The 27,989-nt window shown below is 40.2% G+C and overlaps 3 protein-coding genes across 4 annotated transcripts; 1 reads left to right on the plus strand and 2 right to left on the minus strand.

Annotated features, from left to right (window-relative positions):
• Positions 1-313: 313 nt before the first annotated feature.
• nkap (NFKB activating protein) lies at positions 314-7,374 on the minus strand. The gene is made up of 8 exons (XM_072664171.1): positions 6,656-7,374; positions 5,529-5,609; positions 5,372-5,436; positions 2,318-2,416; positions 1,688-1,727; positions 1,390-1,578; positions 881-1,030; positions 314-689 (listed from the first exon to the last, which is right to left on the minus strand). Exons 1-8 carry the CDS (start codon positions 6,973-6,975, stop codon positions 515-517), a joined length of 1,119 nt encoding a protein of 372 aa, XP_072520272.1. The 5' UTR covers positions 6,976-7,374; the 3' UTR covers positions 314-514.
• On the plus strand, positions 6,449-12,666 carry zbtb33 (zinc finger and BTB domain containing 33). The gene is made up of 3 exons (XM_072664170.1): positions 6,449-6,465; positions 6,561-8,059; positions 9,061-12,666. Exon 3 carries the CDS (start codon positions 9,063-9,065, stop codon positions 10,980-10,982), a length of 1,920 nt encoding a protein of 639 aa, XP_072520271.1. The 5' UTR covers positions 6,449-6,465; positions 6,561-8,059; positions 9,061-9,062; the 3' UTR covers positions 10,983-12,666.
• A 1,913-nt stretch (positions 12,667-14,579) lies between these two features.
• Positions 14,580-26,855, minus strand: tmem255a (transmembrane protein 255A). Of its 2 annotated transcripts, XM_072664172.1 has the most exons (10): positions 26,570-26,855; positions 25,379-25,521; positions 23,756-23,818; positions 20,910-20,999; positions 20,746-20,811; positions 20,500-20,585; positions 20,234-20,305; positions 19,605-19,767; positions 18,391-18,531; positions 14,580-16,778 (listed from the first exon to the last, which is right to left on the minus strand). In XM_072664172.1, exons 1-10 carry the CDS (start codon positions 26,622-26,624, stop codon positions 16,638-16,640), a joined length of 1,020 nt encoding a protein of 339 aa, XP_072520273.1. In that variant the 5' UTR covers positions 26,625-26,855; the 3' UTR covers positions 14,580-16,637. The 2 variants fall into 2 exon arrangements, with proteins under 2 accessions (XP_072520273.1, XP_072520274.1); XM_072664173.1 differs by lacking the exon at positions 20,234-20,305.
• Between the last annotated feature and the right edge of the window lie 1,134 nt (positions 26,856-27,989).

Consider the following 27,989-nt stretch of genomic DNA (forward strand, 5'->3'; position numbering starts at 1 on the left):
AGAATTAATATAAAGTCTACTAGAACATCTCTAAAGGATCTCTCTGAATGAATAATTTATATTCATTTGCAACCAAATTGCTTTTAAAACATTTGAACAGATGTTCAAAGATATTATCTAGCTCACAGGTCATGCCCACCCATTCCTTTAATGACATAATACATGAGGACAGAGGCAGGCTACACTCTCCAGTTTACAGTAGATTTATAAGTAGATTAAATGGTTTTATTGACAACACTGCATTTTTGCAGTCTCAACAAAGTTTAACAAGATCTTTCTGAAATCTTTCTGAACATTAACACAGTAGATAATCTTTCAGATGACCGCTCACTCTTTATTTGAGAGAAAATACATAAAAGGTTTCAAACTCTTTGTACTGTATATGGAAAGGATGCAACAAAAAAATAAAGTTAAAACAAAGAAAATCAATGCCAATAGTATTTCCACAGAATCATAATACATAGAAACTAAATAAGACTGACAGACTTGTATATCAGCACTGTGCTTGACAGCCCTATTTCTCCTCTTTGCCTTTGGTCTTCCTGTAGACCATTTCTCTGAAGCTAGAAAGGATTTTACTTTCTCTCTTTCTCCTTTCCTCTTGGTTGAAGGATGCGAGGGCCCTCTTCTCATCTGCACTGTAAATCTGGTTTTCCTTTCTCAGACGCACAGCCTCCATACGCCGATGTCTGCATCACACATAGAAGAGTCAGTACACAGAGTACACTCAGTGTGTGTGTGTGTATATATATATATATATATATATATATATATATATATATATATATATATATATATATATATATATATATATATATATAACACACACACACACACACACACTAGTGTAGCATGGGGGGGAAAAAAAAGAGCTACATACCTGCTTCCACTCATAACATAGCCGGACTTCTCAAAGTCTGCAATCTCATCACTAGTCAGACCAATTTCACCTCTTCTTGGAATACGCTTTCCTGCTTTCACATACTCTGCCATGGCAGCACCTTCACCAGGGAGCAGAGCGTGACCAAAACTACAGAAGAGGAGGAGGAAATAAAAACTTCAGATTTTAGATGCTAATAACCCCTGATTTCTTGTACATATCTACTGATGCAAACACATCAAATGTTTTTACAAAATGCAGAAATCAGGATCTACATCTTATTGGATAAGAATAACAAAGGAATATCATACTTATTCAAATGCCATAAAAATAAAAAAAGAAATGTCAATGCATTTCAGTGCCGAATCCCGAATCATTCTGCTCTTCTGGAGTACAGCAGATATGTCAGATATTTGAAACATCTGAATTTATATAAAACAGTAATTTGCTGAGGCTGATCCGGTTCTGGAATACCTATTCCAAAATTCAGAGTAGAGGAAGATACCCACTCTAATGGTTTATCGTCCTGCGACAGGTGAGTTAATGGAGCTTCAGGTCCAACGACATGTTCATCCAGAGCTGTTTTCTCCACCCACAACTCTTCATTTATATCCTCATCTTCCTCTGCAGACTGATCGCTGCTGGAACTGCTGGACTCCTTGCGGCTCTTCTTAGCCTTCTTCTTCTTCGATTTCTTCCTATGATGACACACATACTCTTAACCAGAGCTTAACCAGCCATCAAACAGCTTAAACCAACCATTAAAGCATTGTACAAAGGATACAAAAGAGGATACAAAAATCTCACTTTTTACTTTTCTTCTTCTTTTTCTTCTTCTTCACCTCATCTGCAAAGAAAACAAATGGTTACATTTAACACTGATATAACCATGCTAAAAAGCACAGACGGATAGTGTCCAGTACCATAACAGGGTCAGTGTTCCCATAACCACTAACTGCCATAACAGATACGTTGTTTGATGCCATTTATTAGCATCTGACAAACTGTCAAAACAATACACATTGTAGTCTTGCCAGTACTGCCTTGGCAATGGTAACATGACACTGTTACACTGCTCGAGATGGTTATGGCATGGTTATGTAGATGATATATACAAGTATAGTGTTTTGGGTTTTTTAACATTTTGTTGTTTTAGGCATAAATAAGTGAACAATAATACACTGGAAAAAATAAAGCATGATATTTACTTTTGTACTCGTCAATGTTCTTAATTGAATGTTTCAGAAAGTGTAGGACTTCCACTAGAGATGCCCAAACATTTGCATAAGATTGTATAAAGACTGGCGTGTCAAAAGACAGGTTCAATATGAAATGAATAATTTTTGACAAACTGGATGGTTTGCATTGGATGGTTTGTAAAAGCATTTTCGCATTTCTTCTACCTACAGTAAACTGTAAAGAAAAGAACAGACTAACCCTCCGATTCACTTTCTGATTCGCTTTCCTCCGAGTGCTTCCGGGCTTTCTTCTTCTTTGACTTCTTCTTTTTCTTCTTCTTCTTCTTTTTTCTTTCCTCTGTAAATAAGAAATCAAAATCCTTAAAAATCAACCTTAAATCAACCTTTTAAGTGCCTTAAAAAAGGTCTACTACCTCAGCCACATCAATCAGTGCATCATTCGGTCTTGTTTATGAATAAGGGTCTGATTTGTGTGACTCCGAAGTTACTGACTTGGTTTTGGACGGGGTTGATCATGGAGAGCTTTACCTTGTTCAGAGAACCTAAAATTACTGTCAAGGAAGATAATGCATTTCACTATCTAGACAAAACTACAGTGCCTGAAACATCCTTCCTATTTTTGGCTGTTGCATCGTCTTCTGTGACAGCAATTTTAGGTTGTTTTAGGATTAAACTCTTCAACACTTTCCAAAACCACAAACCTCTAAATACAAACCGGATTCCAAAAAAGTTGGGACACTAAACAAATTGTGAATAAAAACTGAATGCAATGATGTGGAGATGGCAAATGTCAATATTTTACTCGTAATAGAACATAGATGACAGATCAAAAGTTTAATCTGAGTAAATGTAACATTTTAAAGGAGAAATATGTTGATTCAAAATTTCATGGCGTCAACAAATCCCAAAAAAGTTGGGACAAGTAGCAATAAGTGTCTGGAAAAAGGAAATTGAGCATATAACGAACAGCTGGAAGCCCAATTAACGGTTAGAGCGCCGGGATATAGATAACAGGGTTGTGGGTTTGATTCCCGGGCTCGGCAAGCTGCCACTGTTGGGCCCTTGAGCAAGGCCCTTTACCCTCTCTGCTCCCCGGGCGCTGGAGTTGGCTGCCCACCGCTCTGGGTGTGTGTGTGTACTCACTGCCCCTAACACATGCGTGTGTGTGAGTGTGTGTTCACTACCAGATGGGTTAAATGCGGAGGACACATTTCGCTGTACAGTGTACAGTGACAAATACGTGCACCTTTACCTTTAATTAGGTCAATTAACAACATGATTGGGTATAAAAAGAGCTTCTCAGAGTGTCAGTGTCTCTCTGAAGCCAAGATGGTAAGAGGATCACCAATTCCACCATTGTTGCGCAGAAAGATAGTGCAGCAATACCAGAAGGGTGTTAACCAGCGTAAAATAGCGAAGACTTTTAAGTTATCATCATCAACCGTGCTTAACATCATCAAAAGATTCAGAGAATCTGGAACAAGCGCTGTGCGTAAGGGTCAAGGCCGTAAAACTCTACTGGATGCTCTCCGGGCCCTTAAACGTCACTGCACCTCAAACAGGAATGCCACTGTCAAGGAAATAACAGAATGGGCTCAGGAATACTTCCAGAAATCATGGTCAGTGAACACAATCCACCGTGCCATCCACCGTTGCCAGCTGAAACTCTACAGTGCAAAGAGGAAGCCATTTCTAAGCAAGCTCCACAAGCTCAGACGTTTGCACTGGGCCAGGGGTCTTTTAAAATGGAGTGTGGCAAGATGGAAGACTGTTCTGTGGTCAGATGAGTCACGATTTGAAGTTCTTTATGGAACACTGGGACGCCATGTCATCCGGACCAGAGAGGACAAGGATAACCCAAGTTCTTATCAACGCTCCGTTCAGAAGCCTGCATCACTGATGGTATGGGGTTGCATGAGCAGCTTGCATGTCTGGAAAGGCACCATTAATGCAGAGAACTATGTTCAGGTTCTAGAACAACATATGCTCCCATCTAGACGTCATCTCTTTCAGGGAAGACCCTGCATTTTTCAACAAGATAATGCCAGACCACATTCTGCAGCAATCACAACATTTGGCGCATAATAAAGAGGAAGGTGTGACAAAGAAGGCCAAAGACGATTGAACAGTTAGAGGCCTGTATTAGACATGAATGGGAGAGCATTCCTATTTCTAAACTTGAGAAACTGGTCTCCTCTGTACCCAGACGTCTGCTGAGAGTTGTAAGAAGAAGGGGGGATGCCACACAGTGGTAAAAATGGCCTTGTCCCAACTTTTTTGGGATTTGTTGACGCCATGAAATTTTGAATCAACATATTTCTCCTTTAAAATGTTACATTTACTCAGATTAAACTTTTGATCTGTCATCTATTTTCTATTACGAATAAAATATTGACATTTGGCATCTCCACATCATTGCATTCAGTTTTTATTCACAATTTGTTTAGCGTCCCAACTTTTTTGGAATCCGGTTTGTAGAACAGAATGAAGATAAAAAGTCAATAACTTCTGCATCACAATATAAAAAATAATATAAAATGTAGCTCAGCTCCTGGAATTTGAAATGTATGTTTATAAAAGAAAAAACTGAAAAAGATCCATCATATTCAGTAATAGAATGTAACTAAAAAGTATAAAGTTGTTTTTTGATAAATATCAAAAACTTTATAATCTAACATGAATGAACTGTGTAAAAAGGGGATTAATTTCCTAGACAGTTCGTGTAATATTTTTGTTAAAACACTTTAAATTTAAAGCTTTTAAGACTTTAAAGAATTAAAGCTAAAAGTCTACACCCTAACCACATCACGACTGTTTCAATTTAAATGGTATAGAAGAGCAAATACACAGAAATAGTTCTGGACTGACTGTACCCTTCTCTGCACGGCCACTCTTGTGCAAGAATACAGGTTAATATTGAATTTGATCGAACAAACAATTTTCTAACTGATTATATTTTACTACTCTGGTCTGGTGGTCTGCAATATTGTTGCATGTCTGTAATTATTGTGAAAGTATACGCATACAGTGGTTTGTCATTTTTCCTCTTTGGACTGCATACTGAGAGCTCCCAATAACAGCCAAATACAAATTTAACATAAAATCAATCAATCCAGACCTTTCATATCTTTCCCTATCATGAAGTAATGAGGGTCCAGACCAGAACTCGGTCAATCCATTTCTGCCAATATCACCTCAATAATGATATGACTCATTGATAATGAACTGCCATCTCCATATTAAATTATTGAAATATTATTTTAACTAATACACTTTAAGGGGTAAAACAAACCTTCTGAACTTGACTCAGAGCTGCTGTTCTTCACGTCCTCCTCAACAGGTGTGTGTTCATCTGAGCTGGTAGAAGAAAAACACAATACAGTATGTAGATCACCTGCATACAGTCTACTGTAGCAAACAAGATTTCAGATACTTCAAATTAGGCATACTCAGGTTCTCTGACTCTTGGTGAATAGCCCCAGACCTCAGGACATCCTAGCTCACCAATTCTCTCTCGTTCCTGCAAACGTCTGAACAAGAAAAGAAAAAAGAAAAAGAAAAAACACAAAAAAACAACAACATGTTAAAGAACTCATTTCATAACCAGTACAGGAAGTTATTTTTTAGAGGCAAACTGTGTCCTCATTCTTTATTATTAAGGGTTGTGCATCACTGTTTTTTTGGCCCTTTATGAAGAAGGTCCTTGCTGCAGAACCAAATGTCCAGAGGGTGAAGCTGAATCCAGCTTCTTCCCTTCCTGTTTTCTCTGGCTTGAACAAGAAAGTTTCCCAGAAAGTCCAGCATGACAACGGAGATGAATTCCTTTCTTAGAAAATCTCTAACAAGAAAAACTGTCCAACTACTAGTACTAGAAACCATGACATAACCCTGCTCTGTTTAAGGTGCACTGGAGAACCTGAATAAGAAGTTCAAATAGAGGTGAGGCAGAGAAAGGGAGCCACGGAGAGAGCAAGCGAGAGCACAAGAGCGCACACACACACAAACACACACTTCCTTTGCATCTGGTGATTTCTGATGCTGTAAAACTGTAGGGGATTAAGTGTAGGGTCTGCTGTATGACTGCATAGAATTGTAAATCGGCAATTCAAGGGAAAATGTAGCCAGGACTAGGCTTAATCCTTGTGCTGTAAACCACAGTCACTACATCACAGAAATGTAGCAGGGCAACCCAACTGATTATTTCTAACCTGCTTCTAATCCATTTTTATAACTCTTACCTAAACAAGGCATTATCAGCATTACCTCTATACAACCAATGGAGGCGCTGTGTTTTCTTTAAACCATCTGTAGATCCAGCTCCAACATGCCTCCCACTTCCTTATTTATTCCCTAGTTCATTATCAGTCATGCTCACACTCTGTTGATGTAGTGTAGGCTCACCTTCACTAATAATTCAAATGAAATAACCAATACATTTGTGTCTAATGTGTTAATAACCTAAACGTTTTTTGATCACACAGGCCCACAAGAAGTTACTGAAGAAGGTTAATCTTCTGGCACTGGTCACTTTAACTGGTTCAGGGTTTTGGTGCATCCCCCAGTTCACAGAAACTACCTGGCGATAAAGGCGTCTTGTCTTTGTCGTTGGGCATCGTCTCTCTTATCATAGTAGTCCGACCGAGACCCCCCGTATCCCCTGTCCCAGGACAACTTCTCCCGCTCTCTCGACCTGGATCTGGACCTAGACCTGGACCTGCTGCGGGAGTTTCCCGTCCTGAAGCGATTCCTGCTCCTCTCTTTGCCCTCTGTCCACCTCGCTGCCCGCTCCTCAGGGCCGTCGTGTCTGGAGCTCTTAGCTGCTGGACTCGCGTCGCTGGCTGGACTGCTGGAGCGACTGCGCCGCCGCCTTTTGGGGCTGACTTCGAGCTCCGGCATCTTTCGAGATTTAATGTTGCTTATGGCTGTGATTCTTCCGAGCTTTAGGCCAACTGGCTAAAGTCAGCGAGTTCAATAAACACTACCTGTTTACATTCCGACACAACACCACTACTACTACTACTACTGCTGCTGCTGCTGCTGCTGCTGCTGCTGCTCTTCTAGCTGTCGACTTTTAGCCAAACAGCGAACGAAACAGACGGTTAAAGATTTAGCTAACTAGTTCAGCTCCTGACTTCCTTAACGCACTCCAACGCAGAACTAAAAGTCACTTAATATCATTCGCTTTACTGCAATAAAGATTGTCGTCCATTAAAAAAAGAAGTGTTGGCTATAGCCCTCGCTTACGACGCATTAAGGCCTGGCGTAGTCCTTCAGTGGCAGTTCAGGCTGGACGTCTGTCTCGTAGTCTCGCCCCCTACAGGCCCGGAGCCGGCTCACTGAACCAGCGTGCACTCAAAACCATACACAATCCTAAAGTTCTGTAAGGTCTGAAGATTTGGGAACAGTTTAAAATGAAGTCAGATGCCGGATTTAAAGCATCACTGCTGTAAATGTAAACTGCGGATCTGATTATTCTGTATTTCTGACTTGTGTATGACTTGTGTATGACGTATTCATGTGCGTGCGCGCGCGCGCGTGCCAGCTGTTCTAGGTCATTTCTCTCACACCTGGATGGTGTGGGAATACAGGTCATGGACACGGTCTTAGACATGCAACACCGTTCAAGACAAATATAAATGATCACCTTTATAACTTCTTACTGTAGCGCTGTGGTTATAATGGCCCCGTTATTTCCAGTGTGCATTAAGGAGAAATTTGGGAAACATATATTTTTTTAAATAATTAAAGATAATTCAAACGATGCAGCATGATTTGCAAATAAGTATTCTTTTATTCTCTGACATTGGTCTTTATTATTCCTTCCACGCAGGCGGATGTTTTGCGACTCCTGTTGGTTAGACAGCAAGTCGCAGCCTTGCTCCAGCTCACAGAAGGCTCTTTTTTGTTGTCTACCGCCACAAAACCATTATTTAGTTTCCTCTGAAAACCGAAGACTGGACTCAAAAACGTCGCACTGCAGGTATGCTATCATATAGTGCCCACGAGTAGATCCGAAAGCGTTTAGGAATAAGACGCACATTTCCTCGCTTTAAAAAACGTGTTACTCCGGGTAGCAGCAAGTTCACACACAGCCAGCTGCAGGCCAGGCCTCAACCTGCCGCCGAAGCAGGAAGGATGAAGTGGTCACACGTTAGCCAGCTAGCCAGTCGTTTGTTTTTGTTTTCATTCTTTCCCCTGACTCCAGAGTTATGTGGAGCAGATCTGAGATAAACCGGCAAGAGAAAGCCCGACTTGTCTGTTTGCCGCTTTCTGATTACACATTAGCTTCTGGTCTTGATGCGGAAAGCACTCCGTTATTTAGCTTTACCGCTTTTGTTGCTTTCTCTCCAGATGAGCTAACCAAGCTCGTTAGCAGCCAGCTAGCTAGCTACATGCTTCTGCGCATAAACAGTCCATAAGTGCCCTCAAACTCAAACGCAGTCCGAGAACTGATACTCGTCAATGCATACCCAAGCTTTCAAGCTGACGCTTTATCTTGCTTTCCTATTCTATTCTTTGTTTACTGATGCTTTAACGCTGTGGCTAGCTAGTTAGCATATTTGTGATGAATAGCCCATAAGGCGGATCACAGGTTTATTAGGACGCAGCCGTAGCGTAACAGCTCACTGAATCTCCCAGGAATTCAGCTAGCTGTCAGATACAGACCATCAGTGACCCTTCAGATTAAATAACAGGGTCAGTCGGCTGAGCCATGACAGCTAAACCTAGTCAATAAAGTTTTATTCGTCTTGTATTTCACATGTATCTAATATGAGCTTTGTCCATTACAGTGAAGTGCTGCTGCATGCTAGTGCATAATAGTGCTTAATGGGTTGTTTTTGACTTTCTACTTTAACTGTGTAGTTTTGTGCTTTCTAACTAACTATTACTAGCTATAAGAATGGTCATCTTTAATAAATATATAAAAACGTTGAATGACTTTGCTGTATTCATTAAAGCATCTGACCGCTCTCTTCACAGGGATGTCGAAATTAAAGCTAATATCTGTTACTGACACCCAGTTTCCCATGTCCTTGCTGGAGTCCGTCAGTGAGCAGCGAAACAACGGGCTATTCTGTGATGTGACCATCATTGTTCAGGACCGCAAGTTTAAGGCACACAAGACAATGTTATCCGCGTCCAGCACTTACTTTCGTCAACTTTTTTCCGTTGCGGGACAAGTAATCGAGCTGAATTTCATCAAGGCAGACATATTTGAAATAATCCTAAATTACATATACAGCTCGAAACTCCACCGAATTCGATCGGACAAGCTGGAAGATCTGATCAACGCTGGCCAGATCTTAGGTGTCAAGTTCATTGCCAATCTCGCTGCACCACTTTCGCAGGTCAAGGGTTTACCCGGCTTGTCAAAAGAAGGCGAGAACAGCAATGTTAGCCCCACGGAGAAAAATGAGTCAGTGAACATGCCCATCATCACCGAATCGTTCTCATTGTCTGCCGAGGAGTTCAGGATGACTGGCAGCGGCGCTGAAAAGGATGACTCGGACAGCGACGATGTCCTTTTTGTCTCACAGGTGGAAGCCCCTAAAGCTCAGAAGACTAAGCCGCCTCACAGTACGGATGCTGAAGAAGGACCTGAGGCGAAAAAACTAAAAGTGGCCAGCGAGGAAGAGGTGAACACCACTGACCAAGCTGAGAAATGCAAGCACCCTTCTCAGAGTGTAGCAGAAGGTAAAATTCAAAACACCCCTCCACCCCAGCGAGACGCGACACCTCTTGCCAGCCCCAAGATGTCTCCAGAACCCAGCAGCAGTGTTCCTGCTTCTCCTGCGAGGTCCTCATCACACAGTGCACCCACCACCCCCGCACATGTCAACAGTTTCACCCCTGAGTCCCACAAGGCCTCTCTTCCTCTGGAAGCGAATGAAATTCTCGGCGTGCAGAAGAAGAAGGTATTGCTGGAGCACTCGTCAGACCAGCCTGGCAAAATCAAGCTCTCAGACGTGAGGCCGTCCTTTAGCACTAATAACGGGCCTGGAATAGACGCCGCTCCAAAAGTGTGTGCCAAAAAAACGATAACATTAGACAAAGCCTCGGAAATCGATTCGCTTTCACCAGGATGTAAGGTTTATGCTAACATAGGTGAGAACACCTATGACATTGTCCCTGTCAAAGAGGACGCAGGAGAAGGAGACTCGAGAGCAGGCCCTGGGCGAAAACCCCAGACGTCTCCAAACAGTACGAGCAGCGTGTCCCCCAGTACGCCCAGAGGCAAAAAGAAAGGCAAAGTGGAGCAGGAGGATCATTATGAGCTAATTATGGATGGCAAGACTTTTTACGTGTGCATTGTGTGCAAGCGTCCCTACGTGTGCCTGACGAGTCTCAGGCGTCATTTCAACACGCACTCCTGGGAGAGGAAGTACCCGTGCCGTTACTGCGACAAGGTCTTCGCCCTGGCGGAGTACAGAACCAAACATGAGATCACACACACGGGCGAGAGGAGGTATCAGTGCTTGCTGTGTAACGAGATGTTCCTCAACTACCAGCTGTTGTCTTCTCACTGTAAACAAGCTCACAACCAGGATCCCTCAGGCAGGAAGGAGAAGGACGACACTGACAACAACCTGTACCGCCTCCTTCCCTGTAAAACTCTGCAGTTCAAACCGTACTCCTTCGTCTCGGAGGAAACGGGGGGCATTCCGGTCATCAACGAGGACGGAATTGTCCAGCACATTAACCCCGGCAAATCCCACTTTACAAACCAGGCTGCCCCCCCTGGCCAAGGCAAAATGTTGAACTGGGATGACATCTTTGTCGAGCCGGACGCGCACAATCGCCCAGGCGCTCACGCTCGCCCAGGGCCGCCGCCTCGGCCAGGTAACCAAATGAATACGGAGAACACGACAGAATTTGAATTTGTCATACCAGAGACGTACTGAGCAGACATGTTTGCAGTGCAGAAGATTGGTGCCTTTTAATGTTCGGGTCTCAATGAATTCTGTTCTTGAATTTATTTGGCCGAAAAAGCCCAGAAGGTCATAAAAGGAAGCCCGAGCAGAGGAAAAAATATGGGTGGAAATCTAAGGTGCTTTTTTTTTTATTTTATTTTATTTTTTTGGTGGGGTGGGGTGGGTGTGGATTTGCCAGAATTGTGTATTTTTTTTTGGATGGTTCGTAGTGATGTCAGTAATGCTTTGTAAGCGTACAAAAAGAAACACCTTTAAAACCTTTTGCTACTCGTTAAAGGTGCAATAAGTAGATTTCCTTTCAAATATAATAAATGTTAACCAAAATGAACATTACCTAACTAGTAATTACTGCATCTTACATACATAGTGGCATGTTGTGAAGGACCTGGGCAGTTTGTGAACAGCACTGCCTTCGTTTCCTTTCATAAGCAATGGTTGTTACAAACCATCTGCAGCATGTCAGTAAAAGGTAACCTAAAGTAAACTGGTCTGTAGGAAAGTCCTACATATTGTACCTTTATGACTGATTTTTGGATAGAACTGTTGAGGACGGAAGGACGAGTAAGATCAACATAACGAGTTGGGGAACACCTGCAGACCTGTACTCCAGTCTTCTTTGAATCATGCTATAGTTTGATACATGACTTTACATTTTGTTAGGAACATTAATCATGATGACTGTCAGTGTGTTCATTCACATGTAAGGCTAGTGTGTAGATTGGGCGGTTTACTTATGAGAAGGCTGATGATGGACAATGATGGATGTAAAGGATAGAAATGTCATTGTGTAATGACGACATGACAAACACGGATGAAGATAAGTGTTCAACACATTTATTTACAGACTTCAGGGGATGACAATGCCGTAGACTACATGTTTCAAGTGTTTTAGGTAATATTACATTATCATCTTATGACCAAAAAAAAAAAAAAAAACACCCCATAAAGTATACTGTACTGTGCAACTTTGCCATCATCATGAACCTCGACTTCAGTATGATTCCCATGGCTTGAACAGGGATTAAACATGAAGATGTTATCTCCAATATTTCTTAATTGTAATTTAATTAATTGTATTTCTTTTTCTGGCACATTAGAGATGGATCCGTTTTCACCACAGGTAGGGGACTTGAGGCATAAAGAGGCTTATTATTTATGTTGTTTTTTTGTGCGAGGAAAGGTCGAATCTGTGAATGTATTTTGGTAATATGTCCATGATTTCGGAGGTTGTTGAAATTGTAAAATTGTACAACTTAATTTATATGCTGGCCATATATCCTGCGGTCATTTTCATCAGAAGCACAATTGTGAGTTGTTGAAGCAACATGGCATGCCTCTGCTGAACAGTAAAGTATCCAAGCCATGTGCATTGTAAGAGTAACGTAAAGGATTTTGGGTTCTCATTTACATGTTGTGTTTTTGTACCTTTCTTTTCATACATGTATATTCCATTGTAGTGTTTGTCAGTAGATGAGCTGTTTTGGACAGTAGGACGTGACTCGCCTCAGTGAGAAAGTGAGTGCTCTAACAGTTGTTAATCATGGATATCTATTTTTTTTGTACTACTAAAGACCTTCATTTTAACAGTCTCTCTCTCTATATTTATTAGGTCTTAGTGCTGTACAAAGTGAATAAAAACTCCATAGAGTTCCTACTTACTCCCTTTATTTCCAAAGCTTGGTGAAGTCGAACAACAGTCAACAGTTTCTTTCCTCCAGTGTCCTTTTTCCATGGTGGTGTCTAGCATTGAATTCCATATTGTTCACAGTATGGCTTTGAGTGGTGTAAATCTAACAGTAAGGCAAGTCTGATTGGACAAGGGAAGAAAAACATGTACATAAAGTAAAGGCCTCAGCTGTTTTATAGCATAAGTCACCACACCCGGCCATGTAGTGCGAAAGTAAGACTGGTATCATAGCATTTTTACACCTAAAGTATATTTGGAACAGACACACCAGACTATTTGTAATCCTTGCTCAGTTTTTTCTGTTCTGACAGTTACAGATGTACGTTTTGCTTTAAATAAAGCACATAAACTCAACCTATAGACTCATCACTAATCACAATGACTACAGAACTGCAATTTAGTCATAAGACTTGTGTAAATGTGTGATTAAAAGAAGGCAGCATGTCGCTATAGTTCCGACGTGTAATACTAGATCACAGAGACGGTTTATGTGAAACATGTACAGATGGACAGAGTAAAACTTGAATATACTATTCTATCGTTCTGCAGTTACAATAAAGAGGCTATATAAAACTGTCAGTTGGTCAAATAACCTCCTGCTCCACCCTGGTTCTCTTACCATCAATAAGCAGGATGTTACGATGTTATGTTTTTTTAGGAGACAAAGGGGGGCGGGAGCCTTGGGCTCCAATTTTGTCTTTTCATCCACTCTAAAGCATTGCTGTGATCAACTAGCACCAATTTTCAGACATGTTTAAAAGATTCATTGGAACTTTTCTCTATTATTACAGGCATCAAATCCTCAACCATCATCCTAGCCGCCCCCCCAAAAAAAAAAAAAAAAACATTATTACAGGTTTCCCTGTCCTCTTGTCAGGATCTGTAAATGCTTGGTAAAAGCCCACCTAAAAGCTTTTACAGTCCCACTGGAGTTTGTGTACAGAGCAATTAGATATGTCAGTGGTGCAGTAAATGTGGCACTGCACTTTACTGTACAGCATCTCCACGTTCCAGGGATGTGTGCCAGAGTTCTGTTTATGGACTTCAGCTCAGCTTTTAACACCAGTGTGCCAGAGATCCTGCAGGTCAAGTTGTCAGAGCTGTCCTATCTGCTGGTGGATCATGGAGTTCCTAAACCAACAAAACAATGCGGCAGTGTGCAGTCATCCATGCTCAACTGCAAATCCCCTCAACATATAATCCATGGTTCTGTGGGGTTTTTCCCCCACCGTGGAGTCACTCCGGTTCCTGGGTACTACCATATTCAAAGACCTTGAGTAGCAGGGGAACACTGTTTCCATAGCCAAACAGCACAGCAGTGGATGGTCTTCCTGGGGTGGCGAAAGGAATTCAACCCACACTGATGACCTGCCCAGTTCTACACAGCAATCATCGAGTTCATCTTCACGTCATCCATAATCATGTGGTTTGAATCGTCCAACTCAAAAGCACAAGCCAAACTCCACTGCATAGTCAGGACAGCAGAAAGGATATCTGGACATCACCTCTTCTAACCATTCCCAGAGCTGTGACACTTAACGACCCCTTAAATAAAACTTTACACACCCTGTGGCCCAGAACTCCACTCTATGCCATAAATGCATGTTTGCACAAAATATAAAATTATCATCATATCAATGTAATAAATGGTAATAGTACAGATCCCACAGACCCTGCACATATTCTATTTTACCTCATAATTCATAGTATTTATTACATTTCCAGATTTTTCTTATCTTCTTAGTTAATATATATTTTTAATATGGATTTTTAAATACTTCAACAGCCTATGTACTTGTCTAGTGTGTTTATCATTACAAAGCCAAACTTCTTCTATGTGTAACACGCTTAGATAGTGATTCTGATGCTTCAGATTCTGATGATCTCCCAAAAGCTGTGCATATTTATTTTAAAAAAAATCATTTGAAAGACTTGTACTTCACTTGCATATGACCAATATACTTTCCATGTTTCTAAATCTGAAGAAAGATACATGTGTATAAGTATTTCCTAAAAAGAAGGGGTTCTCAATTCCGAGGACCCCACACTAAGCACTTTGTTGGGCTTTCCCTCATTCAGCACACGCAGTTGACTCTTTGACTAATTATCAAACTACTTAAGCATTCGGTCAGTTTGTTAGGCTTTGTTCACACCGCAGGTGTAGGTCAGATTTTTTTTAACTGTGTTGAGATTTATTTCATATCACAAGTGATCAAATCCGTATCCATATAATCAGACTAAGGTGGCACTTGTACGCATGTCGATATTGTTTGCCATATTAACGACATACACTGTGTGAATACACTGACTAGTCGGGGCAGGCAAAACAACATTTATTAGATCGGATCAGAGATGTTAGATGTCCAATACAGATATCAATGCCAATACTCAATACTCAGCCTTGAATATATCCAATCCAGCCAATATCCAAGCCAATATCTCTCTGATAGAGCTCCTACATTCAGAATGAGCTGTTTTTGAAGCATTTCCCTCGAGATGACCATCTAAAAGTAGGTTGTCATGCTCAAACTACTCAAACACTCCACTACCCCACTGGAAGAAATACACAGCTGACAACATTTACGTCACACACTGCCAGTGTGCTATTTCAGGCTAGATTAGATTCATTCTTTCCAATACCCGACCCATCATTTTCTACGGATATGAGGCCGATACCAGAAGGTAATTTTATACTTAGATGTTGATGTACATCGCTTCTTCATTATTGTAGCTTGATAACAGATATATTTCACAGTAGACATTTTCGTCAACTACTACATGAACAGGACATAAGTCCATAAGGCTGACCTGGTCAGCAGCTAACAGCTGACCTGGTTAGTTAGCTAACAGGTTAAAATGCTAATCCAGTAATATCCAGGGGTTAAATCTTTAGAGATTCACTGTAAAACAAGAAAAAGTACTTCAATTGTAAATCGTGACATCACAGACTTTCCTGTGACAAATTCTGACGTCAAAGGAAATCCGTTATTAGAAGCGGATATGAGCTGCCTAGTCTGAACAAAGCCTTTGAGCAGGTCAAGCACACAAATGTGCACAGCAAATTTGCAGGTCACCAGAACTGACTTTAGGAAGCACTGATCTAAATGTCATCACAACATTTCTAACTATTCAGAACTCTGAAACAGAATATTTACATTGCAGATGATTTCTTCAAACGCAGACTTTTTTTACGTGCACCTTAGGCAGTGTGCTAAATGACCCGAGCAATATATTACAAGTTGAAGTAACCAATGATTTGAGCTTCATACACATATTTTTAGCTGCCCGAACAATAAAAAGGACTCAAGTAGTTAGTATTCTAGTATTCTAGCTTGATGTTATTACATTTATAATCAGACCAGGGACGATAAAGTGCAAATCAATGAGAAGACAAGAAAACAAGATTCCTTTTCAGCAAAGGCAAGGCAAAAACAACCTGGACACTCTGTGCCCCTTTGGAAGCATTCACATTATCTAGTGAAGCAGATGCAGGGTGGCAGAGTCACTGTGTCCAAAAGCGAAGCCCACAGAGGCGCTCTACTCGGAGGAGGTCCATAAACAGGAGCAGAGAGCTTACGCTGTTCAGAAGCAGACAGACACTTTTAAGGCATAACTGTGAACAGTGTTTATGTAAGTTGTAGCACGGAGTAAAGAGGCCACCTTGTATATTGAAGTTACACTGGATAATTGCTCATGTCTCACTGCTTATATCTGCTCCGTAGGGATGAATTCCTCTAGCTGCAAGCCATAGCCTGTAGTCGTCTTCCGTTCAGCAGACAACACATTGTAGCGAGACTCTTTGAACAGTGGGCCTCAACAGCAGCAGTAGGTCATACACTACAATGGTTATTCATGGTGTTACAGTGTTCACAAATGCCCATTCTCCTCTGAACTCTTGGCAATATGGTACGTGTTCCCATGACCCTTTGTCTGGTCCCTTAAGGGCTGTATGGCGGTGGTTTATCATCAGGTGGATAATAAGGCGGGGAGTAGCGTGGAGGGATCATACTTGGCCACATGTGACTGGCTCCAGACTGAGAGTCATCAGATAGGCCAGAAGAGTCAGGGAACATGGAGCCCTGCAAAGACATAATGTAGATTTGATGTACTAATACACATAAAAACATTTAAGGGCTACGTAGCAGTGTTTTCTTAACCTGTTTCTGGGTACCCACAGCACAACAAAAGCTTCTACTACTCACTCTCTCTCTCTCTCTACATTTCATATTATTAAGGGATGCGGGTGTAGGGCAGGGCTGGGCGATATGGTAAAAATATTTAAACAATATTTAAAGACTTTGTTTCGCCATATTTACAAGATATTTATCATGACACATGAAATCAGACTAAAAAGATCAGTAGCAACAGATTCGTATAAACTACTGTTCAGATCCTCTCCCTTACTGAAGAGTGATTTTTATTCAATATCTGCTGCTCTTCATCTTATTAAACCAGTCTAATTACACTGTTTGTAATGAAACCTGCGGCTGATCAGTGTTTACCAAGCACTAACAGTATTCTTAATATGCTTAGAAAAGTATATTGTTATCACAATAGCAAAATTTTATCACAATACAATACTGTCATATTGCCCTGCTCTAGTGTAGAGTTAATAGTCTTGCCCGAAGACTCCATTTGGTCAGATGTCTTAGTGTGCTTATTTTGCCAGTAAATTAAATACCAGTCAGCCCCACGGAGGGCAGCGGTGTTGTCAAGTACACTACCAATCATATAGGAATATGCATAAAGGTGTAATGATTTCATCACATATCAAAAATGTAATGTATATATATGTCTCTCTTTTACCATCTAATGTAGCAACTGCTGGAAATGATTAAAACTAGGCATTTGGAAGCAGCTTTTGGTAACCTTAATTTATATTAACCTAAACAATCTGTGCTATGTACAACAAGTTTTCTGTAACTTATTTCCATATATTCGTTCTCCCCCTTTTAATACACAAAATATCCAAAATGAATCAAGTCTGGATCCAGAAGAATATGTGCATCATTACAACATACACGCATGTACAGTGCCTATAAACAAAACACCCTTTGGATGGTTTTCCCTTTTATTGCCTTTATAAATTGAATCAGGGTCAAGGTATTTTGGCTTTGTTTGACAAGAATGTACAAAAAATGAATGTCAACGTCAATGTTCTTTGACCAAAATGGAGCTTTTTGGTTCTAAGACTATTGACGGCAGCAGGCCCTGTAAAGTTTGTAAAGGAAGATAGTAAAGTAAATGCAGCAAAATATAGGGAAATTCTAGAGGACACTCTGGTTCAGTCTGCAAGAGAACTACGACTTGGGAGAAGATATATTTCCCAGTAAGACAATGACTTAAAATCATACAGCAAAACCTACACAGAAATGGTTTAAAAACAATAAGATGAATGTTCTGGAGTGGCTATATAGTCAAAGCCCAGACCTAAATCCAATGGAGATTTTTTAAATATATATATATATATATATATATATATATATATATATATATATATATATATATGCAATCAAATTTTTTTTCATAATATAATTTATTTAATTGACATTACTTGCTTGAGGTGTTTTTTGGTAAATTCTTGTTAAAAAAGCCAAATTATATTGACCATGATTCCATTTACAAAAGCATCCTATGTGACTATCCTATCCTACTGACATGCTAATACAAGCAGAATATTAACCTGATTACCTGTAGATCATAGGCAGTGTAAGGTGGTAGGCAGGGGGCAGTGTTGTAGAAGGAGTTGGACGTGGTTGGGGCAAGAGTCTCTGAGGGTCCAGGGATGGCCATAGTGTCTGGCTCACAAGTGTCAGGGGCTGCTGTTGGCATCTTTGAAAACAAATATGAAAAATATTTAATAATTACAGTCCTGTGAAAAAGCATACATTTTTCTTCTTTTTTTGCACATATCACATTTAATTGCTTCAGAGTTAGGATTATTAAATAGAAAAAGACAAAGACTGTCCTGTCTAAAAAGTAACTACCCCCCTAGTTCCTCAATAAATACACCATATTAAGTTTAAGTTTATAATGGTGATCAGTTAAACTAGTACAGTCGGCTAAAAGGTCTCAACAAGCAGCACACTATGCTGCCATCCAAAGAATTTCTCAAAGAAACAAGAAAGAGGCCTTGAAATAATCAATCATCAGTCTGGAAAGGGATACAAATCTGCAGCAGGACTTCAGCGAACCACAGTGAGAAGAACAGTGCTGAATCTTCCCAGAAGTGGGCGGGCTACCAAATGTTTCCTCCAAGGCCATAATAGCGACTCATCTAGGAAGTCAGAAAAGACTCCAGGCGAGTTCTAAAGTGAAAACTACTCTCAACCAAGAGGGACAGAAAGACTTGTCTGGCCTTTGCTAAACACGTTGCTGATTCCCAGGCCTTTTGGAATAATGTTTTGTGAACTGATGAGTTAAAAGTAGAACTTTTGGAATATTTAATATTATAGTGTATTACAATTTAATATAATACAATATAATATATAAGGGCCCCGTTTCATGATAAGAACATCAACAGTCAAACATGATGGTGTGAGGATGTTGTGCTGCTATAATATTTTGTCAGTCAGTGACACAGTGATGTAAAAGACTGACCTCCAGTTATATAAAGGGTTTGGTTGCAGCTGTTGATGCGAAATGTGGCACAACCAGATGTTGAGTTTAGGGGGCAATGGCTTCTTCACATTTTTAATGAGTGAAATGATCATCTAAAAACTGTGCTTTGTGTTTCCTCATGTTTCTCAGATAAATCTTTTTTTTTAACAGCACTGTATTCTACTATTTTCTAAAAAACTAACCAGGACAAATAATACATACCCTGCAATGGTGAACATTCAAAACAACAAACATACATTTAGGTTAACAGTAAACAAACAAATGTCAGATATAAACCATCATACCATGTCTTTGAAGCCTCCGAGCACTGCTGCCGTGATGATGCCCAGAAAGAGGGCGATAATGTTAAGAATGGTAGCCGACCACAGTAAATGGTAGAGGTGCACGACGTCCTGGCAACTCCGGACTTCTGTATACTCATGGTAGCCTCCTCTGAGCTCTACACGACTGTTTTGGGGTGCAGAGAAGTGCATTATAGCACAAATTATAAAATGAAACAGAACACAACACAGAACAATGAAAGGAAAACTTTCACAACACATTTCATGCAAAAATAAGAATGAAATTACTGCCAGTGCACATCACTCTTAAGAAGAGCGCAACATGAAAAACATATCCAAACACTTAATTTAGGCTACTGTGTATTTAAGTTTGCCATGTTTTAGACCACAAATGAATGGAATTACAGTTTAAAATCCAATAAAAAATTTGCTTGTGGAGTTCAGGAATGAGGCCTGGTTCTCACTTCGGGAAAAGAAGTGCCAGGACATGCAGAAAAAAAAGCCTCCACTCATTCCAGTAGTACCGCATGTTTCCCAATGGAGTAAACTGTACACAGCCACACTGAGTACTTCAACCACAACAAATCATGGGTTGGCAATGTTGTCGAGGGGCTATAAATGGAAAGACCTACTTCCAAATCATGGTGGATTTCCTAAATTTTTTCAAAACATCTTTATTCTGAAGTCCCAAAAGAGGATGTTCTCTGAAACATAAGTAAACACAAGCGTTCTTTCCAACAGAGCTTGAGGGGAAAAAAGGCACGCTCAATCAAAACAAATTAGAAACCATGAACTTAGAACCAAGATAAAAACAAAGATAGCAAAGTTTGGCCTGAGATCTGCCTGGAGAAACGGAGGAAATCCCGACAGCGTGAGTGTGGTGGTGCCGCACACGTACTTGCCACAGTTATAGAGGTCACAGCAGTAGCAGGTGTTGCTTTTCACACGCAGCTTACAGGACACACGGGCAGTCTGACACTGCACCTAAAAACACCAGACACTCATCTGAAAATATGTTGGCTGCATCATTCTGTTGCAAATGCCAATAAAAAAATGAGCCATAAAAGCAGCAGAGAAAACTAGAGTTATGAGGAGTTAAAAAATGGGTCGGTGAGGGTCCTCTGAGGCAGTGACGTGAACTCACATCTAGGTCGATGGGGGTTCCGCTGGAGTAGTATTCACAACGGCCCGCATAAAGAGGCCTTAGATCCTGTGAGAGATTAGCAAACACGTAAGAAAGCCCACATTAAGGTGTGTGAAAAGACAGACTCTAGCGAGCATTTCATGATACTCAGAAGAAGAACTCACAATGTGCCTTGCAGCAAAAACGCCGTCCACAATAGCACAACAGAACGCAGCCACCACACCAAAGCTGATGAAGACGATGGAGGCCACCAGCTGCAACAAATACAAAAGCAAGAACTTACTGTACAGAGAACACACTAGTCAGCTACTTTCATCATTTATGTATCAAAATCACAGGCAACAAGGCAAGTTTGTTGCTTGGTACCCACATACAAAAAAGAGCCCAGAATGAAAGTACTTTAAGGTGCATCATTGATTTTATATGTTTATCTGAATAGTGCTTTATAAGTAAACATTTTTATATATGACTACAACTACTAATAACAATAATAATATCAATAACAATTCCATTACTTAATAATTATTTACTACTTTATTTCAAGTATCAATATTATGCAAATTAAACAACACTTAGCATAATATTAATACTTGTTTAAATAATGTCATTATTAAATAATTATTAAATAATTTGTAATTATTATTACTAGTAGTAGTAGCAGTGGTACATAAAAAATATTCTCCATCTCTTTGGACATTCTATAATGTAAACAATTCTAAAGATCACACCAATTAATTAATAAATGTCCCATTTTCTGTCTGATGATTAATTGAAACTTCAGTATGTGAGATCTGATCTCCTTTAGTGTGTACAGTGAACAAACTTGTCCAAAAGAAAGGTGTCCATGCACCAGGCAATACTGTGAACAATCACTGATTGTTACTGGAGTTACTGTACAGATTATACAGTGCCTAGCAAAAGTATTCAACCATCTTAAAAACATCAAATTAGTTTGGATTAGAATGGATTAAAAGATGACAAAAAAAATCTTGGTTTTATGTAAGAAACAGTGTTTCAGTGACAAACATTATTGGCTGAGAAATGTTGTGAAATTGTTGTGGAAGCTCCAAATTGACTCAGATGAAAGATATTGTCCTAACGACAGTTTAGCTTACAACTGACCTCTACCTGTGAATTATTAAAAAGGTCAACCTTTTCTAGATAAAAGACCCCCACAAATCAAGGGCCGTTGGTCAGACTGTGAATCTGAAAGAAAGCAGTAAAATGAAGACCAAAAAGCATTCTAGGGACTAACACAGAGATGTGATAGAAGCTATAGACTTGCACAAGATAGGAGAAATAATGCAAAATGCTAAATAATATCCAATATAAATATCCCAATGAGCACTAATGGTTTTAGCAGCATTTTTCAGTTTTCGATTTGTGCTTTGTGTAGGTGTCAATCCAGACAAATCTGATGACTTTAGGGAGGTTGAATAGTTTAAAATGACACTGTAGTTATCACTATTAATTATTAGGTAATAAATCCAGTTAACCCTATGGTCATTATAATCCCATTAAGAAAAAAAATGTCCTATAGGGTATAGGAACTCACAATAATACTGCTTTTAAAAAATAATTCTGCAGAGGGGAAACCGTTTGTCTAAATGTACATAATCTAAACTTAATGCCCAAAATGCCCAAAGCCAAGCGTCAGCTAGAGGGGTATGAATTCCCCAGCATTGGTCAGTGGAGCAGTAGAACTCCATTTTCGAGAGTGCTGGAGCTCCTTTGGAATGACTTGGGAGTGATGTTTGTGATCCAGAACTAATCAAATCATCCAACATCAGTACTAGAGCTCAGGAATACTCTTGGAGCTAAAACATTTAATGTTAGGCCCTTTCTAGAAGAGCATCCTACTAATAACACCCACCTAATAACACTCTATTAATACTCTCAGAAGAAACAATGGATAATCAGGTGCCACCAAATGTATGGTCTCTCTATTAGACTCAATTGAGGCTTTCCAAAAGCTGTAATATCAGTGCATAATTTACCCAGATTTATTGGTCGTTCTGGTTTATGTGCATTTTACTATTCACTAGCAGACTACAGTGGTATGTATTAGGCCTATTTGATGTGTCTGCTACTTATCAGACATGGGTCGGCGAGTGTGAAGACCTTTGTGGAGGACATGCTGGGAATAAAGCCGTCTGACCAATGATTCTCTTTTCTGGTGCCCCCCTCGCTGGCAGTGTGCCAGGCTCTCCCTCAATGAGCAGTGCCCTCCCTCCTCTGACTCAGAGACAGGGAGGATTCGGTTTCACGTCACCTCATTCTGTCTGCAGTCCACGCAGCTCCTCTGGAAGGAAGCATCTGAACACTCCCAGTGACATACCACATTCTACAACCGACCGCATGGCGATGAGCCCCAACCGTGTCAAAACACTGTAAACAGCGCATTTTGAAGCATTGCAAAACATCAGGATCCCAAAACTCTGATGGCCTATATTCTACAGAAATGTTAACCTCATACCAGTGATAACCTCTAACCCTCTGACAGATCAAGCTGACCTCCAACTGCTGTATAGATACAACAATCATTGCATATTCCTATTTATGATAAAGTCTCTATTAAACACTTGTGTTCTGAGACATCTATGATGTAGTCTTTTGTCCCAGAGTTGCCAATTCCTTATTTTGAGAGTTACACCTCCTATTCCCTCTGCTCTGCGACGGCTTCCGTACATTCCTGCCTGGACATCTAGCCTGCTCCTCTTACACCAAGCTATTTCTGGGTGCATCTCACCAGAGTCCCTGGAACAAATTCTGATATTCAGACTGAACGCCATGAGCCTTTTCCACCATTATAACAACATAAGTAAAAACATAGAAAATTTCTTTAAAAGCCTGCACTCCTGCTGACCAACATGGATTTTTGGACCAATGAGAAATTTTCCTTAAAGATGCAATGTTTCATTTTTGTTGTGGTCTTCAGAATGACTTGTAGGATGCAGGGCAAAAACAGGAAAACTGATATGAAGAAGTGGTGTAATGTAAAACCTCTTACCATCTGCCTCTTATTCTCTATTAAATGGGCTCCAATGATTCCGAGAAAGGAGCCGAAACCAAGCTAAAAATAACACAGGATAAATGCTGTTACTGGTTGGATCACTTCATTGAAAGAAAAGTCAGTTTGACATGACCCTAAAGATAAAATACCACTCATTCAGATTTCAGTATCCAATCTCTTGATATAGACTTTAGTGTCCTTAGCTGGGCATGTTTTCTGGGTTTTAAGTGTACAAATGTTCATTACCTTCCAGTCATTACTGTATTTTTAAGTTCTTAATTAGTGTTCAGTAGGGCGGAACGGGGCATGACCTAACGATGAAATGTTACATGGATGTTTAACATAGAAAAAAGGTCTCATTTCCAGATTCCCATAACAACACTTCTAATTCTGACAGCAATTTAATATTTCCCTAAATTTGCCCTTTTTTTAAGTGTTACTGAGACCTTTGTCCAAATTCAAACTTGAATCTTTTTAATTACTCTCTTGGCAGCTGTAACATAGCACCATTTTCAAGCATGTAAATAATTTACAAGTACACCCTGTACATGATGGAGGCAGTTCCCAGAGCAAACAATGTGAGGAGTATACAGTCTTTTGGTTTAGTTTTTTTTTTTTTTTTAATAAAGAACTAGTAAACAGCCTCTGTAACATACACACATTTTTTTCACAAATGAAAGAAATTAACAATTAAAATCATCAACACATATTTTGCATAAGACTGTATTCCCCTGCTGAAAAAAAAAAAAGTTGTAGCTCCATTTTAGCCATTTTATGCTTGACATAGTTTAAAGTGGCAGTTTACCCTTTTATCCTTTCCATTCTAGTTATCCATTATCCATCATTTACCACTTCATAATAAATGGATCAATAGAAATGGTCCAAAATGACTAAAATCTTTTTACATGAACTTCTATTGAAAGCTATTTTTCATTTTTATGTGAAAGTGATAATATGTCAAATTCAAAACAGTTATGTGTTTTACATGGCATGTTAATAGCAGATATTTCAGTTTTATGGTGCTGATGTTTGCTCTTCTATTGTAAGGTCAAACGTAAACTTGCCATTTTTTTTACTTTTTTGCTAGGTCTGAAAAAAAAAACCCAATTATGCTTTGCATTTATTTACATATTGAACAACTACACATTGTTACAACTAGCCAAGGTTTTTGCACTTGTGCTGCTTTCATCTGAAATGTTTCCAAACTAATTTACATTGTTATTACATGCAGATAAGTGTTGAATGCTTGTCTATGTTATTAAACAGTTATTAATCTTGTTATTGGTTTTATTATTATTATTTTAGCATAAAACACAGTATGCTAGATTGTTCTCTGGTCTCCCCTATTATACTATGCTGAAATTTCACCACATGGATTCTATTGTGCGCATGCAGAGTCACACTGTCCCTGAACAGTGAGGAGAACAACAGTAACAGTAACAGTAACAAATTGTCAGACATCCATCTTTAGTTTACTGTAACAAAATACACACAGAACTAATTCTAACAAAATTATTTCACAGCGTTTCTCAGCAAGATTTTCATGACATCCAAAAAGCAATATCTTCAATACATGCACAAGACTGTCTGACTATTACAGTTACACCCATCATTACTTACAATGACTCCAGGATAGTAACCACCAACAGTGATGTTCTGCGTCCTTGTGGTAGCAGCCAACCCAAAGACTAGGATAAGTATAGACACCACGAACAGCATCGCTGTCACTATGATGGACTTCCTTTTCCTCCTCTTGAAAGATCCTATAAAGATGACAGAGTAGGCCAATGTCAGGCAAACACATGTGCTCACCTGAGGCTCATCAATGGGCTTTCTGAGTTGAGACTTGAGCTAAGAGTCTCCTCTTCTAATTCACAGGTATTCAGCTACTTGCTGACACAGATGTGCAAATCCTCACAGCAATGCTGATCCAAAACCTAGTACATTTACATCTCAGGCGTTTATCTGACGCTCTTATCCAGGCAGACTTACAAGGTTACTCGTATGTAAGTCTTAAACACCACACAAGCCTCCAAATGCTTCAGTGAATTTCCCTGTCTCAGATATTAGCTCTCTCCACTGTCTTCAGTTACTCTGATGGCTAAAAGCCACATTGATTTTGAAAGCCATTTTGTTTGCAGGTTTATTAATTATATATTCAAAAATCTTTTACCCCCTGTATGGAAAAGGGTCAATAAATAAGGCAGATTAGGTAATCTTCTAAAAAGACCACTCAAATACCTCGTATAGGCTATGCTGTTTTGAACAATTCACCCCTGAAGAAGCCAAGAAAGGAGGGGCTTCTGCTCTATTGTTTACACGAAACTGTAGTACGAACATAGCTAGTGGTAGTAGCTATGAACTGGAGCCACACAATTAGATACTATTAGAGCTCTACAAATGTGAAGACGGTGTCTTTTAGCTTAACAAGTAATTCACTTTGTTGTAAAAAAAAAAAAAACACACTTTGTAGCTTCACTATTCGTACAGAGGAAGCGTATCAGTAAAAGTAACGTTGCAGACTATTAGCATAAATCCTCCACCACAGTTCACTACGAGGCGCTTCTCTTCATGAACAGTCCCTTTAATAAGAGCTTCGCTATTAAACCCCCCTTCTCTGTTTCTGTATCGTACTGTACAGTGCAGTCCTACAGCGAACAAAAGCGTTGTGGGTTAAAGCTGGTGGGCTAATTTAGACCCGCAGGTAAGTAACGTTACAGTGCCGCAGCACTCCTGAAAATGACCCTAAATCGCCACGTAGACCCAACCCCAGTATGAGCTCTGGCCAAACGGCATTGACCTTGCACGTACCCACTGCATCGGACACAGGTATCCCACTGGCTGGCGGATTCAGTCCCGTTGGCATTTTGTTTGGGCGCTTTCTAGCATGAGCTAGGCTACAGTTAGGATTTGAGGTTAAAAATGAAACACCCTTGTGAGAGGACGCTGCTTTTCTCGCTCAGACTCGCTGAATGGAAAACCTGGGCTTGTCGTGGCATTCTCTGACAGCCAGCGCTCCTCCAGCTCCTGTAGTTCTTCTCTATTAGCCGCTAATATCAAACCCCTCCGTCACTGCACTCAGCAGCACAGCACGCGCGCCTCGCGCCACTGCGCATGCCCGGCTCTCCCTGCTGTAGAGCGGTGCTGCTACTTCTTCTGCAGGGACGGGGAGAGGGAGGGAGGGAGGGAGGGTGTGTGTGTGTGTGTGTGTGTGTGAGAGAGAGAGAGAGAGAGAGAGAGAGAGAGAGAGAGAGAGAGAGGAGGAAGGGGGGGGGGCACAAATTACTTCACCAGATCTATTAAACCTGACAAATGTAACCAGATCAATTAAACCGAGAGGAAGAGAGCAACAGGTCATGACCCAGCTCACTGAGAAAGCCTGCTTTCACGTAAAGGGACTTTTAAACATTTATAACTCGCTTGTTGACATGTAAACAAAGTCATTTAGAGTGATGATACGATGTGGAAAGCTAAAAAAAAAAATCAACTAAAGTTCTCGTGTGAAATGGTTCTAAATATGTTGTGGGATGTTTGATAGACAGCTCCTCCTAACAGATAGGAGCACCGTATATTTCTATAATTACCGACTGGGGTCAATCTTGTTTCTCTGCATACTTTCTCTAGCCTTCTTTTACCGTGTTTCGATGATCAGGCCCCTACAGAGCAGGCATTATTTGGATGGTGGGTCATTCTCAGCACTGCAGTGACACTGACATGGTCTTGGTATGTTAGTGTGTGTTGCTCTGGTTTGAGTGGATCATACACAGCAGTGCTTAAACACTGTGTCCACTCACTGTCCACTGTCCACTGTCACTGTAGACAGTGGTCCACCTTGTAGATGTAAAGTCAGCGACTGAAGCTCATCTGTTGCTGCACAGGTTGTGTTAGTCATCCTTTAGTCCGCTGTCGGCGGGATATTTTTGGTCGGTGGGCTGTTCTCAGTCCAGCAACCAGAACAGGGTGACAGGATGCCAACAAAGCATGCAAAGAAATACATGGTAGAAATGGGCTGAGTCCTAGATGAGTCCTTTCCAAACCAGGGTGGTCATAATAAATTTGAATCAACGAGCTCAAACAATTAGCTCAAAATGAATGTATACATATGTAATTTGGCTCTAATGGATTACAAACTGTACAGTGTTAAACTGTACATGAGTCTGAGACCTAATCATGTTGTAGAGTAAACTGAGATACTTTGACCACACTTTAAAGGGGAATTTCCCCGATTTTG

This window comes from Salminus brasiliensis, chromosome 19 (assembly GCF_030463535.1).
Source record: "Salminus brasiliensis chromosome 19, fSalBra1.hap2, whole genome shotgun sequence".
NCBI classification, from domain to species: Eukaryota; Metazoa; Chordata; class Actinopteri; order Characiformes; family Bryconidae; genus Salminus; species Salminus brasiliensis.